The sequence below is a fragment of the Sus scrofa genome, chromosome 5 (assembly GCF_000003025.6).
Source record: "Sus scrofa isolate TJ Tabasco breed Duroc chromosome 5, Sscrofa11.1, whole genome shotgun sequence".
In the NCBI taxonomy this organism is placed as follows: domain Eukaryota; kingdom Metazoa; phylum Chordata; class Mammalia; order Artiodactyla; family Suidae; genus Sus; species Sus scrofa.
Window position 1 is genome coordinate 2,864,240 of NC_010447.5, and position 15,069 is coordinate 2,879,308.

At 61.3% G+C, this 15,069-nt stretch overlaps 2 protein-coding genes and 1 long non-coding RNA gene across 10 annotated transcripts in view; 2 read left to right on the forward strand and 1 right to left on the reverse strand.

The window, feature by feature from the left end:
- The window catches only part of CERK (ceramide kinase), a gene marked incomplete at its 5' end in the record, with an annotated part of 51,463 nt that extends 45,502 nt beyond the window's left edge, over window positions 1–5,961 (forward strand). Inside the window, 2 exon segments of the mRNA XM_021093094.1 lie at window positions 1,518–1,726; window positions 3,450–5,961. Of these exon segments, the coding sequence (XP_020948753.1) occupies window positions 1,518–1,726; window positions 3,450–3,522 (282 nt within the window).
- Window positions 6,818–9,237, forward strand: LOC110260608. Its single transcript, XR_002343842.1, has 2 exons — window positions 6,818–6,966; window positions 7,962–9,237. It is a non-coding gene; the product is annotated as an uncharacterized LOC110260608 (long non-coding RNA).
- Window positions 9,227–15,069, reverse strand: part of GRAMD4 (GRAM domain containing 4) — a 74,339-nt gene continuing 68,496 nt past the window's right edge. For all 8 annotated transcript variants that reach the window (XM_021091367.1, XM_021091363.1, XM_021091368.1 and 5 more), the window contains 5 exons: window positions 13,908–14,052; window positions 13,083–13,176; window positions 12,336–12,420; window positions 11,428–11,496; window positions 9,227–11,246 (listed from right to left, as the gene is read on the reverse strand). In XM_021091367.1, coding sequence (XP_020947026.1) covers window positions 11,142–11,246; window positions 11,428–11,496; window positions 12,336–12,420; window positions 13,083–13,176; window positions 13,908–14,052 — 498 coding nt within the window. In that variant the 3' untranslated portion in view covers window positions 9,227–11,141. The remainder of the gene's footprint in view (window positions 11,247–11,427; window positions 11,497–12,335; window positions 12,421–13,082; window positions 13,177–13,907; window positions 14,053–15,069) is intronic.

Sequence of the window (15,069 nt, forward strand, 5' to 3'; positions counted from 1 at the left end):
AACCTCATGGATGTTAGTCGAGTTCGTTCACTGCTGAGCCACGACAGGAATGCCAACATTTCACCTTTTTAAAACTCAGTCCTGGTTAGTCCTTATGTGAAAATCTCATTACAAAATACAAAGTCGGAGTTCCCGCCGTGGTGCAGCAGGAACAAATCCGACGAGGAACCATGAGGATGCAGGTTTGATCCCTGGCCTCATTCAGTGGGTTAAGGATCCGGCATTGCCGTGAGCTGCGGTGTAGGTCACAGACGTGGCTCGGATCTGGGGTTGCTGTGGCTGGCGTGTAGGCCGGCGGCTACAGCTCCGATTGCACCCCTAGCCTGGGAACCTCCATATGCCGCAGGTGTGGCCCTAATAGGACAAAAGACGAAAAAAAAAAAATACAGTGTCAAAGATACATAGGCTTTGGGCACAGACACTAGGAGGTGGGAAGGTCCCCTTGGGTTCTCCTGTTGTTTCTCTTCCTATTTAAAACAGAACAGAGTGATGCAGTGAAGTTTCACGTTGCCCCTGAGGTTGCTTAGAACAAAAGCTTTTGGCTTCTGGAAAGGGGTTCCATGGAGACCTTTCCAGCAAGTCTTTCCTCAGTCACTGGCATCCTTGTAGTGACACGGGGGAGACCCCGAGTCTAACAAAACCCACTTAAGTGCAGCTGTTGGTCAGTCTCTGATTTTAGTAACATTTGTGATTTTTTTACTCAAAAAAAATTTTTTTTTCTTGTCTTTTGTCTTTTTAGGGCAGCACCCGCAGCATATGGAGGTTCCCAGGCTAGGGGTCTAATTGGAGCTCTTGCTGCCGGGCTATGCCAGAGCCACAGCAACGCCAGATGTACTGCCTACACCACAGCTCACGGCAACGCTGGATCCTTAACCCACTGAGTGAGGGCAGGGATCGAACCCACAACCTCATGGTTCCTAGTCGGATTCATTTCCACTGCACCAAGATGGGAACTCCCTCGAATTGTTTTTAAGATCTAGTCCAGTAGAGTTTGTGGCCTTTTAAACAGTACTTGTCAAAAAGGTAAAGAATTGTACACGTCACTGCTGAGGACCTACACAATCCTAGGTGTCATTGACTGTGGATGAGACCCGGCTTTAAGAGTCGTGGTGGGAGTTCCCGTGTGGCTCTACAGAAACAAACCTGACTGGTATCCGTGAGGATGCAGGTTCAATCCCTGGCCTCACTCTGTGGGTTAAGGATCCAGTATTACCATGAGCTGTGGGGTAGGTTGCAGACGTGGCTTGGATCTGGCGTTTCGGTGGCTGTGGTACAGGCCGGCAGCTGCAGCTCTGACTCAACTCCTAGCCTGGGAACCTCCATGTGTAGCGGGTGTGGCCCTGAAAAGACAAAAACCAAAAGCCAAACAAACAGAGTCGTGGTGGTGAGACACGGTGATGACATGGTGACGTCTCCGGCCCCGGGGCTGTGGGCTGAGCCGCTGGGAGCTGGGGGGCCGGCCCCGCCCCGACACAGCCCCTCTGAGACACGGTCCCCGCTTTGCTGTCTCCTGCTAGTTCGACTTCACTTTCGTTGAAGTCTATCGCGTCAAGAAGTTCCAGTTTGTGTCCAAGACCGCAGGGGACGAGGACAGCAGCGTCGAGGGGCGCGGGAAGAAGCGGTTTGGGCAGCTCTGCAGCGACCACCCGCCGTGCAGCTGCGCCGCCTCCAGCAGCTCCTGGAACTGCGACGGGGAGGTTCTCAATAGCTCTGCCGTCGAGGTCAGGTGAGGCCTGCGTGCACGCACCTGCCGGCCTGAGGTCTGAGCGGGCGTGGCAGTGCCCTGCGCCTCCCCAGGTGAACGCCCTCCCCCCTGCTTTGGAAAGATGCCAGGGTGTTCCTCTTGCAGGTTTTGAAGCCCCTCAACTTCATTTTTCTGGACTCCAGCACTGGCCCTCTCTCCCTGGTCTCCTGATTAAGCAAGCCAACCGCCTTTGTGGGCGAGCGCTCCCCAAGTCCCGGCCCCAAGGAGCCCAGCCCACAGCCGCGCTGGGTCCACGCACCAGGCCCCCTCCGGCCCGAACCTGCTGGGCCCGTTGTATTGGACTTGGGAATCCGAACTCTGAGTCTATGTGCTACTGAGCACAGGAAATAGTAGTGCCCAGAAAGACACAGTCAAAGAAGGTGTCGTCTTGAGGAAGGTGTGGGTGCAAGAGCTGCAGAGATGGGGGAGAAGTGTAAGGTTCTAGAAGGTCTGTCCTGCGGGAAATGTCTTTAGGATCTGGGTCCACTCTAAGGAAAGCAACCTGGACCCTCACTGCCGTTAGCAGCGTGGGCGTTGGGTGGGAAGAGGCCGGAGCGAGCGCCTGTAGCCCCCCCACCCCCCGCCGTGCGTGGGAGATGGGTGAGGGGCAAACCCTCCCGTGTTTCGGGGCAGCGCGTGTATCCCGGTCTACGATCCCCTACTTTTTTTTTGGCCGCTCCCTCGGAAGTTCCCAGGCCAGGGATAGAACCTGCACCACGGCAGTGACAAAGCTGGTTCCTTAACCCACGTCCCCACCTGGGAACTCTTGTAATCCCCCACTTTGAATGGCTTCCCAACCCACCAGCGCCTGGGCCCAGTGGTAGGTCTTCTTCCCACTAATGTCCCAATAAAGCCGCGAGTGGCGGCATCTCAAATCCTGCCCCCGCTGCCGGAGTCGGCGACTCCCTGTTCTTGCAGCCAGGATGCAGTCAGTGTGGCAGTGACCGCCCAGCTCACGTCTAGGAACCAGCGATGGCTCCAAGGTCGCAGGAAACCCGCCCGCCAGTCCTGCGGGCAGGACTTCACCTCTGTAGACTCACAAGCTTGGGAAAGGGAGTTATTGCTAATGCTGGCTCGTGAGGTTCTGAAAACCCGCAGAGGCGCTCTTGTGAAATACATGCTGCATAACCTGACGATCGGTGCGGCGCCTTGAATAGGGAGTCCCTTCGTCGTGGGGTTTTATTACTAAACCTCTCCCAGGAAGTCCTGACATCATTAATAAAGCAGGGAGGTGGCACTGCTGCTGGCTCCCAGAGCCCACGCTGCCCTCTGAGCCCTTCCCCCCACTGGCCGCCGCTCTGGGGCTGTTGTGGGAGGTGGGGGTGCCCCGGCTCCGGCAGGGGTGGGGCCGCTTGTCTGCGCAGTTCCCGTGGCTCCTGGCACTCGGGGTCGCCCTTCATGGGGTCCTCCCCACGCCCCGCAGGCTCAGGCCTGATGAGACCGAGGGAGGGAGGGGCCCGTGGGTTTGTCACGCTGCTTACGGTGGGGCGCTGGGATTAGGGCCGGGGCTGCCAATTCCTGGGTTCCACGTGGCCCTTACAGAAGAGGTTTCTCGGGAATGTAAGGGGTCCCCCTGCGTCCCCGACCTGTCGCTGCTGGGTGGGATGGAGACGGCGCAGCAAGGCCCACTGCGCCCTGGGCCAGCTGTGGGGCCACGAGTTGGGGGACACGTCGTGGGGCTGAGTGGGGCCCTTTGTCTCTGCAGGGTCCACTGCCAGCTGGTCCGGCTCTTTGCCCGCGGAATCGAGGAGCCGCCCAGGCGGGAATGGCACAGCTGAGACGCCGCCACGCATGAGCCACCTCCTCGCCGGGCTCGGGGAAGTGTGGGAATTATTTAAGAAAATGACTACAGACCAATTATGTTGCTATACATTTAAATTTAGAAATTTATTTTTGATAGTTAAATCTCGATTTTAGAAAGAAAATACCTTTTGTCGGCAGCTTTGTGGGCGTACCTGGCATCTTCAGTTCTGCGGGAACCTGTGTGCTGCGTTTCCCATGGCTCACCCTCAGCAGACGGTAGCTGCTGCGGGAGACGGGTGCTGGCTTCTTCGGTTTCAACCGCGCCGGCCGTGCAGATCTGAAAACGGCCCCCGTGCCTCTATTGCAGTCCTCTTAGGGACAGCGCCACGGGAGCGCGTGCCGTCACAGCCATGCCATCTGGTTGCGTGGTGTACTCAGGGGCCCCTGATCTGCTTTACAAGGCTTTCTCTGTGGCAGCCTGTGGTCAGGTTCTGGCAAGTAGTTGACACTCCCGGCTTCCTATGACCTGCGTTCTAACGTGTGGTTAAGGCGCTGCTCCCGGACCCTTTCTGCCCCGTGCAACTACGGCCTTGCTTTAAGGGACACCTCAGAGTAGCCCGTTCTGGTGCGGGAGAGGCCTGAGAGCAGTGCCACTGCGTCCTTGGGCATCTCAGTGCTTGCTTTCATCACACCAGGGATTCTAGACAATCCAGCTGGCAGCAGGAACACGCCGGGAGCCCTGGAAACTGGCTGCTTGTGAAGCCCTGGCGTGTGTTTACGCTGAGAACACACGTGTGCTGTCTCGGGACACAGGCGGATGGCATAGCTGGGTCCGGGGGGTGGGTGGCCGGGGGCAGCCGGCATAGCCGGGATAAAGCTCCTTTGTCCCCTGTGTTGACCTCAGTCGGAGCCCCCGACCCCCGGTGGTGGGGGTTCCCTCGCCCTAGGGTCTCCTTGGCTGCAGCCCCGAGCCCATGCCTGGTCCGGGTTTGTTCCTCTGTCTTCACGCCCGTTTCTGTGTATTTATCGAAAGTTGTGTCCTTTAAACCAGTAGAGGATAGACCGTGGCCTTGCCGTCAGTGCTGTGGTTTGTCTTCTGCTCAGGCGCTGGGGCCACCGGTCCCGGGGGCTCCTCGCCTCGTGTTGGTGCACGTGTGTGGGAGACACGTCTGAAACAGCTGTGTCTGAAAGGGAAGAGGGTGCACCTTAAACTTGAATTTGTGATGAGGGCGTCTGCCTGGTATGAGAGGCAGGTTGAGGGGCTGTGGGTTCTTCGCACGGTTGTCGGTCCCGTCTGCATCTAACAGATGTTGTATGTTTTGGGAATTCATTCGCAGTGATTTTTTTTTCTTTTTTGGCCGCCCTGGGGCATGTGGAGTTCCCAGGCCAGGGATCAGATACGAGATGCAGTTGCGACTTACGCCACATCTGCGGCAGCCCTGGATCCTTAACCCATGGTGCCAGGGAGGCTGGGGATCGACCCTGCGTCCCGGAGCTGCAAGCGATGCCACCGATGCCATTGCACCACAGCGGGAACTCTGCTTGCAGTGATTTCTGTTTCGAAGTTTGAAACTTCCTCTTCCATCATGCGGTTGCACCCACGTCCGGCGAAAGGCAGCTTCAGCAGCGGTTTGTGAATCGACCCTGTTGTTAAATAATGGTGCGGGTCCAATGGTTTGACAAGTGGCGGGTGACCGGAAAGCCCGGGGCTGAGAGGAAGGTCCATGTGTCATTTGTCTCACTGTTTGCCCTGCGGGGTCGGGGGGTTGCAAAAGGGGCGAGACTGGACTGCGGCTCCCCTCGGGGGCGGCTCGGGCTGGGCGGCGCCCTGGAATGAACGGTGCTGCTTCCCGAGGTCCCCCAGGGAGCCTCCATCCGCATCGTCCCCGGAAACGTCTCCCATCCCGGGCCTGCCCTCAGAGCCTCTGCAATTCTCGCAAAGCACTCCCGGCCGGAGGGGGAGGCTGCGATGCCAGCAGGAGACCCAGCCCCCGCCCCGCGGTCCTGGCACCACCGCACACACCGACGTCCAAACCTCGGACCTTGAAGCAGTCCCTGGGGGCCTGCAGCTGTGCCACCCCCACCCCCGGGCGCTGCGCATGACCCGACCTGGGCCCAGAGCACCCTCGGGACCTCCCCTCGCTGGGACCCTGGGCAGAGCACCCGCGAGGCTGCGCTCTGACGGCCGAGGGCAACAGGAGACCTGCCAGCTGGATGGGGAAGCCTCGATCCGTAAGAAGCCTCGTCTGGGCTTTTCCTGCCTTCGTGGCTCGTTGGTCAGGCACGGACTTTCTGGTTATCGCGCCTGAGGTCTGGGCCTCTGGCTCTGGCTTTCCTGGATCCCGCGTCCCTGGCCCTGTGGGGGGGAAGGTGGCTTCATTCCCTTTCTAATCTTGCTGGCCTCAAGATTAGACAATGACAGATTTGCTCTGAGATGTTTGAGAAGACAAATAAAGTTGTTACTTTGGGCAGAATTTGGCTTTTTTTTTTTCTTCTCTCTTACACATTCCTGTTATTTTCAAAGCAGAAGATTTTTTTGTGAAAACACGTACAATTTAAAGAACAAGAGAATAAAACAGTGGTATATATTTACCATCCGTGCCAAGAAACTGGACTTGGCCCCCGTGCTGCCCGTGCTCCACCCTGGACGGAGCCTCCCCGTCCCCTCCGAGGAGGTAACTACTGTTTAAAAATGTGTTTCCCTTTGCTTTACCCACGTGTGGGGACCAGAACACGGCCTCCCACAAACGCGGCGTGGGGCTGTTTTGAGCTGAAGGCAGTGAAGCACCGGCAAAAGCAGAAAGAGCCCCCTGCCCCCTGCGCTGCCTGGAAGGCCGTGGCTTCCCCTTATGAAGGTGTCCCTTCCGTCCTGTGCCACCTTCGTCACCGGAGGCAGAAAGTCAGCACTGAAATGGGTCTGCGCAGACCCCCTCAATAAAACAACCCTTCTCTTCCAGTCGTTTCCCCCAGTGAGATTCCCTGATAAGTTAATTTTCACCCCGGAAGCCCAGGCTCCCTTATTGCCCATTGTTAAAATGGCATAGAATGCCCCAGGGCCAACCACCTCTTGGGGGTGGCCACTGCCTCTCTACAGAGGCCTCCAGGCCTACAAAACATGGACATATTTGCATTAAAGAAAAATCATACGCCTTTTCTTTTTTAAACTATTATTTTTGTCTTTTTAGGGTTGCACTCGTGGCATATGGAAGTTCCCAGACTAGGGGTCGAATTGGAGGTGCAGCTGCCGGCCTGCGCTACAGCCACAGCAACGCGGGATCCAAGCCTTGTCTGCGACCTACGCCACAGCTCACGGCAATGCCAGATCTTTAAACCCACTGAGCGAGGGGATTGAACCTGCGTCCTCATGGATATTTGGGTTCATTACCGCTGAGCCACGGTGGGAATGTCCTGTTTGCCTTTTCTTCTAATTTGCTTTTTGTTCATTTAATTTACAGGCTCCAGGAACTGAACCTAAGAGGGTAGGATAAGGGTTTTTTTTTCCCCTTTCCCTACATGTTTATATTCTCAGTATATTGACTTTTGCAGATTTTTCTCTTGATATAAAAGCATCAATCATACTGTGTCATTTTCTGTGACATGTTTCATTGTCATTGTTTTGAGAAGACATTTTCGGCGTGAAGCTGAATTTTCCAGTCTGTGACCACCTATAAAGGTCCTCACTCCAGTGGCATACAGAAGTTCCTGGACCGTGGGTCAAACCCGCACCATGGCAGCCACGTGAGCCGATGGGTGACTGTGTCCTTGACCCACTGTGCCGCAAGGAAACTATTCATTCACGTCTTTTAATACAGGTTTATAATTTTCCCCTACGTCTCTTAATCTCGTTTAGATTGTTCTTTAAACCTTCATATTTTAAGACTGTTATCCTTTAAAAGTTTTGTTATTACACAGAAATGTACCTGGTCCGTGTCAGAGTATACCCCAAAACTCACCTCTTGGTTGTCTGTAGAGTGGGGGTGGGGCTCGCTCTCATCACACATCTCTCGAGCATCCTTCTGCACAGTCTTGCTGCTGCTGTGATGCTGGCCTTTGATGGTGCAGGACACTGGGCCCCAAGGAGGAAGGGCAGCCATTCCGGTGTGTCTTGGGGGGCAGATTTCAGGGAGCTGGGTGGCTTTCCCCCTCACACCTACCCAGGCTGGTCTCCTGGGTCCTTTGTTCTGCACGAGGCTTTGGCTCACGAGCAGCAGCCGCTCCGCAGATGCCTGTGCCCCTCAGGGGTCCGCTTTACCCCTTCAGAGCCAACCCCTCGCCCCCGCCTCTGTCACAGCAAGTACCTCTGGCGTCGGCTCTGCCCTTTGGTCACGGAGGGTGGCCGGTGTTGGTCACAACCCTTGGCTGACCGTGGTCCTTGCTCAGCCCGTGGCCTTATTTACATTCACCGAGGCCACGCACCACGTGCTTGCTGCGCGCCAGGGCCTCAGTGCCCCAAAGAGAACGTTGTTGTCCCCAGGTTCTCCCTGCCCCGTGGGGGGCGGCTCCTGTGATTTGCATCCGGAGTGAGGGTTCCTGCTGTGCTCAGGTGGCATTGCCCTGAGAACAATGGCCCGGCTGCTGCGGGGGCACCACGGGGCACCTTCCGTTGTCCCACGGATCCCCAGGTAAAGCCGGGGGAGGGCCCCCCCCCCGAGCCCTGAGAAAAGCCCAACACGAAGCACCCAGAGGAAGCCACGTGCTCCAAGAAAAGGTTATCGCGGGTGGTGACCAGGCACCTGGTGCCACCTGATTGACACATTAATGAAATGTCTCTAAAGAGGCAATTTGGGGCTGTTACCTGGGCAGCTCCATCTGCACAGTGGGCAGGGGCCTGTGCCCTCCAGGAAGCAGGTGTTGCCGTGGGCAAGGGCTGGCCACTGGGCTGGCCCTGGGGGGTTCAGGGCTCCCATGGGCTACTGGCGAAGAGCGGGTGGGGGCCGAGTGGACACTTCGGGGGGCAGGGCTTGGGAGGTTTGTTTTAGCCACAAAATCACAGCTAGAGACTCAGCGGGGAGGGGCCTTGGACGTGTGCTTGGTTCCCCAGGGACTGCTGCCCATCACCGCTTTGTCCCAGCCCCTAGGACCGCGCTGGTGGTGGACGGATGTGGTACCGAGTTCAGCCCCTGAGAGCAGCACTGGCCCACTGGACCTGGTTTTTCATCCAGCTCTGGCCACTCCCAAGGGACCTGGGCTGGCCTCGGGGTGCAGGAGGCTGGAGCCTTGGGTGTCCCCAGCACAGGTCAGTGTGTCACCCTGGTGGCTTCACAAGCCGGGCAGGCTCCTGCATCCTTTGTCCAGTGTCAGCAATGGGACCAGCTGAGCCACAAGTGCCACCAAGGCTCCTCAGCCTCAGAGCTGGGGGCGCAGCCACACCTGGTCCCAGAGATGCCCACAGCCCTTCAGGGGAGGCGCCTCTAGGTGGCATGAGGCTTTTACCCTCAACTGGAAGCACTGCTTTTTGCCCCAACTCTGAGCTCGCCTGACCCCCACGGGTGATGGCGCCCCCTGCAGCCAGCCGCCAGCCCTCATGGCACCTCCTCCCCACCTTGCCAGGTCCACGGCCCTCACGCCCAGAGTGCCAGCTCCCTCCTCAGCCTTGGTGCCCAAACCCCCACTGTCCTGGGGCCCCAGGGACCCTGGGTGTCCCGAGGGGACCGCGGTGCACAGGGACCCTGCCAGGAAAGCCGAGGGCCCCCCACCTTATCACAAAGCATTTCACGTTTATTTAAATAAAAATTATAATTTATACAAGACTTTTTCTTTAAACAAGGTTTTCTTAAAAAAATGTTACAGGGGGATTTTTTTCATCAGTTCTTCATACAGTACAATCCTTTCGTGGAACAAAAGTTACACCAGTAACGATTATTTACAGATTCAAAATAGACTCAAGCTTCAGACATAAAAAATTTAACATTCATTCTAGTTCAGTGATTAGTAGCAGAAATTAAACATCTGCCCAGATTGACACAGTTCAATAAAAACTACAGGTTCTCTCCGACGGAAGCCCAGTGCTGCTCAGGTCTGCTCGTCCTCGCCAAGGACCCGCCACCGGTCCCTGAGCAGCTGGGGACGGTGGCCGCGCCGCGCCCCCGGCACCCCCAGCACGTGGTCAGTTTTCATTCCCTTTCTCCTCAGCAGGGACTCAAACTCAACCACGCTGCTCCGAGAGGCAGGCCCGTCCCCTGCAGTCCCACCCCTGTGCTTGGGGACAGTCCCATCGTGCTAACGGAGACTCGCGTTGACCCCTCAGCAGCCCTGGGGAACGGGGTCTGAGCAGCACCCCCAGGGATCGCCCTGCGGTCAGCAGGGGCCTCGGGCACCGACGAGGCCCTGCTGGGTATGAAGCCGCCCCCCCCCGCACGTCCCACCTGCTGACCGTGGGCCCCGCCAGGAAAGGTCCACCTTCACGGGCACACGAACATCAGTGCCAGTGTGGCTGGAGCCAGGCAGGCACCTCGGGGCCCTGGGGCCCCACCGACCGGGCGGCCTGTGCTTCAACCAGCTGTGGGCATGGCTCCCTGCCCCATGCCCCTCTACGAAGGGGTGACGAGAGCAAGGCCCCCGAACCTCTCCCCTGACCAGCAAATTAGGATCAGAGCAAAGGTAAAAATTACATCTGAAAAATGATACAAAAATAAGAAAAACAGCTTGCTCTCTGTAAAAAATAGAATCTTCTTTTTCTTCAAAAAACAATCTCGGTGACCCCAAAGGACAAGCTGAGGAACCAGAGGTGCCCCAGGGAGTGCGGAGCGGGGGGGGCTCCCCCGTGCATCCTTCCCGGGGCCCCGGCCTGTCCCCACGCCACACTTTTCAGGGCCATCCTAGGAGGAACGGCCGGCCAGACACCCGCTCTGGCCTCCTCGAGGGCTAGGGCTTCGCTTCCTGGGCGGCGAGGGCGTAAGCCTGCTCCCCCGTGCGTGTGCAGGTGCCAGGGGTGGTCACCCCCCCACCCAGAGCCTGGTGACCCAAGCGTCCCAGCCTGGCCCACACAGGCAGGCCATCCGCCAGCCTGGGCCCCCGTGGGCCGGGCACTCTTGTCTGTTCCCACTCCCAGCCCAAGAGACCCCTTCACCAAGCCCAGCACTCAGCCTGGAGTGCCCCGGGGCAGAGGTTCTGGGCCCTTCCACGGAGCGATGGGTTTGAAAGGGGCACATCCCCCGCCCCATCCCCGGGCACTCTGCATCCTCCTAACGTAAATGCCCACCACAGGCCGCCTGCCGGCTGGTCCATGTCACGCTCCTGGGACATGCTCGCGGGTCTCCCTGAAGGGCCGGCCCATCTGTGTGGCCGGAGGGGTCGGGCCTCCGCGGCCCTCGTCCATCCCGCCCCTCGGAGCGGGGGGACCGTGTGTGCTCCTCGGTATGGCTTTGGTGGGAAGCCGGCCGGCCGGTCTCCGCCCAGGGGGGACCGAGGGGGCAGCCGTGCTGAGCGGCGTCTGTCCTGCGGGCCGTCCCTCCCGGGAGCCTCCGAGCAGCCTCTGCTCTCCGTGTCCACGAGACGTGCCCGCGAGAGCCCCGAGCCCTGCGCTGGGGTCAACACGACAGGAACCACAGATCAGGGGATTATTGCAAAAGATCAAGAGAAGGTCCCGTTTTTCCCGCTACCAAATCGTTAAAAGAAAAGGAAACGCTTGCAGCGACGAGCCGGCGAGTCAACACTAGCTGTCGCTGCCAGATGCCGCGGCCGCCGTGATCTTCAGGTACTGGCTGAAGATGGTCTCGAAGGCCTCGTCCCTGTGCACCATGGCACCGAACACCAGCGGCTGGCGGGAGGAGGCGCCGTCGGTGAGGCCGCGCCGGCCAGGCCTGCCCCCCACCCGGGAGCGCCACCCCTCCGTGCCCGGGCGCCTGCCCTGGGCCCAGCCGCCCGGGCGCCTGCTGCCCCAGGACGGGACGGGGGGAGGGAGGGGGCCCGTGCTCAGGGCCGCCCCTGGGAGCACTTACTTTCTGGGTCGATGGTGTGGACACGGCGATCCCCATGCCGGACCCCGGGAGGACCGAGAGGACCTTGTACTGGAAGAGCCAACAGCGCGCCCGTCACCCCAGGCCTCCCCCGGGACAAGGCCACCCTCCCCGCACCCAGGGCTTCCTCCTCCACGGAGCCCCACACAGCAAGACCCCCGTGGGCACGAGCCTGGGCCGTCGCAGCCTCAAGAGGCCAAGGACTGACTGTGACCGAGACACCAGAGCTGCAGACCCTGTGCCCAGCCTGTGCCCAGCGGCTGGCCGGCCCAGGTGAGGCTGGGGGCGCCCTGAGGAGCGCTGCGTGTGGGGAGCTGCCCCCGGCCTGGTCCTGCTCCTCTGACCCACTGACCACACCCCTTCTCTCTGGGCAGGAGGAGGGGCCCATCACAGCCCGGCACGCTCCTGGCACCCCCTTGGAGGGGAGGAGCCGCTGGGGCCCACCCTGGAGCTCGGAGGGCACGCGGTGGGCTGGCCGCCCCCACCAAGTAGGCATCAGCCCCTCCTCGTGGCTCCGCACACACCTGTGCCCGCTCCACGGGGCAGGATGGAAACGGCTAGAAAACAGGAGCGGGGGCGGCCTGCCCTGGGGGACGGGGGCTGACGGCCTGGGGTCAGAGCCCGCTCAGGTGTCTGACTGTGTCTCCCTTCCCGCCTGCTGGCCTCGGAGCGGGGGAAGGGAAGGAGGCCCACCGACGCCCCCCGACGGGCGGAGGGGCCCTGCACAGAGGCCCCGGGAAAGGGAGCCCCACCGCGGGCAGAAGCCACGCCTGTCCGGCGGGCACACGGCATCCTCAGCGCTAACCCAGCCTGCCTCCGACTCCAACGCCCTGGTGACCCGGAGCATCTCTGCTCCCGGGCCTAAGAGGCCAGGAGGCGGCCCTGCCTACCTTCTGGATGTCGGTGATGTCCAGCAGCCTGATGACCTTGTTCCGCTTGGAGGAGCCGGACTTGGAGCTCTCGAAGCACAGGTAGCTACGGGGTGCGGCGGGGACAGAGCACAAGCCAGCGATGACCGGGGGGCCGCACCCGGGGTGGGGGGAGGGACAGCACAACCCAGCAAGGAGCCTGAGGGGACTGCGCCTGGCTGCCACCACCGCTGCCCAGACACGGCCCCTCTCGCCTGCCTCTGAACAAGACTTGGCTTCCACAAGGAGCCCCACAGCTCTTCAAGTGCACGGCCCACTGCTCGACGCGGACCCCGACCGCTGGGACACCCGAGGAGAAGGGATCTCCTGGGCCAGGGCCTCGGCCAGGGCTAGAGGACGGGGCGGGCGCGGCTGAGCCATGGGGACGAGGGCCCAAGGGCCCCGAGGCTGAGGACAGAGCCCCCCGGACCTGCTCCCTCACCCTGACCCTGGGGTAGCTGGACAGTAACAAGGACACCGCCGGCCCGGGGCCGGGGCCTGGCAGGGGGAACACAGGGTTCCCGCCACGCCACATGGGCGCCACATGGGCACCCCGGGGCCCCGGGAATGACGGCTCCAGGGCGGTACGTCCCCAGGGCCAGGGCCCCGCCGCCGCTGCTGTGCCGCTGGGCTTCCCTGGAGTGGAGCGGGGCTGCGAGGAGCCGCCTCTACCCTCGGCCACACCCGGAGGTCGCCCGCCTGCCACCCGCCGCCCGCGGCCTCACTCACTTCTCCGTCACGTACAGAACCCCGTTCCGGATGTAGTCGGTCGGCATCTTCCGGTCTCTGTTTATCAGGCAGCAGCGCCAGCCGTTCTCACACACTGATGGGGACAAAAGCAGCCTGTCGCTTTCCCCGGTGGAGACGCCCACCCTCTGAGGGGACGCTGGCCCCACGGCACTGGTTGCTGAAGGACGGACCGCGGTGCCTCCACCACCGGCTAAAACCCGAGAGGCAGGGAAGCGGGAGCCAAGCGGGAGCTGGTGAGACGTGGCCTCCAGCGCCTCTGGAAGGGACCTTTCCCGTCCACGTGACGGGGCGTGGTCCCCGTTTCTAAAGGCAAAGCGGGTCTAACGCATCAACTGCCGCCAGGACTCTCGGAGCCCAGGCGGCACGGTCCAGGTCGGGAGCATGAGGCTCAGAAGGTCAAAACGTAAGTGGTCACGTTCTCTTTGTGCAGCTGGTGTCACACAGGGCGGAGGCCGCCCTCGAGGAGAGCCCAGCAGTACAGGCGTTCGGGGAGGCTGAGCAGAGTCACCTGTCACCACCTGGCGGCCACAGGGAGGGAGGAGCCGCCCAGCCAGGGCGGGACCGGGCGGCCCCTGCTTGTGAGATGCCGAGGCCGGCGGCCGCAGGGGGCAGCGCTCCGTGGGCCCTGCTCCGGGGCAGACCCGCCTGCCTCTCTGCTGCCAGACCCCTCACTGCAGAAGCACCCAGAAGCAGGAGGCGGACGGGCGGGTGGCCCTCCCTCGGCCCCGCGGCCTGTCCCTGCCATCAGGCCCTCCAGCACTGGGCAGGGCGACCTGCCTGGCCGCAGACACATCGCACGCGTACCTGCCAGCGGACGCTCGTTTTCTGTCAGGTTAAAGATTTCGTGGAAATTGCCCTTCTTGGCGCCATGGACGCGGCCGGCGTCCTCGTCCTTGCTCAGGCCGGCGGGCGCGCTGGACACGTAGCTCCGCGAGGCCGCCGTCTGCAGCTGCCAAGAGCACACAGCGTCCCCGTCAGCCGGGACGTGCAGGGGAGGCGACGCGGGCCGGCTCGCACGCGGCCTCCCCGGGCCCAGCCGCGAACACGGCCCAGGCAGGAGGCGGCCACCCTGAGGCGGGGCGCGCGCCCAACAGCCCTGTCGGGGCCTGGTCCTCCGTCCCACGAGCCCCCCTTCTGGGCAGAGAAGCCGGCGGCAGGGGCAGACCTGCTCCGCACGCCGCCACCACCCCAGGACAGCAGTCACGGCGGTGTCTGCAGGTGCCTGGCACCGGGCAGCCCCACTGAGGCCGCAGAAGCCAGCGTCACACAGGGCGGCCACCAAAGGCAACGTTAGTCAAACCACAGCAACGCACAGCATCAGGCACGGCAGGCGGGGCTCCACGCGGCAGCGTACCTTGTCGTGTCCCGACAGCTGGCCGCAAAGGACAACAGACATGGGCGACCGAGACAAAAGAGAAGGCGGGGTCCTCGTGACACGAGGCCGTGAACACCGGGGCTGCCTCGCGGGCCCTGGGACGCCCGGTGGGGGCTGCCTCCACCCCGGGAAGCCCCCCGCCCGTCTGCCCCTCGTCTGAGACACTCGGGGAGCCAGGCCGCCTGGTGCGCGCCTCCCGCCTCGGGTCCACCTCCGCCTGTGCGGCCAGAGCCCCGCCGGCAGCTCGCCGAGGTCCAGGCTGCTCCCACCTGCCCAGCTGCACGCCCCCAACAAGCTTCGCTGTCTAGAACCAGGGAAGCCCAGAGCTTCCCTTCACCCACAGAAGCAGCGGTGGGTCACCAGACGCCCTTTCCTCAGAGGATGCTCATACACAAGACTCTGCAATCCAACGTCACCTCCTCCAGGAAGCCCCCCTACACCTCCCTGGGAGTCCTACTGAGCCCAGAACCTCCTCACTCGTCCGAGACCCCAAGAAGGGCGCCGAGGCCACCTTGCCCTGCATGTCCTGCCTCCGGACACGGGGCCCAATGCCCACAAGGCCTACATCAGCAAACGTGAACGCATCCCGGC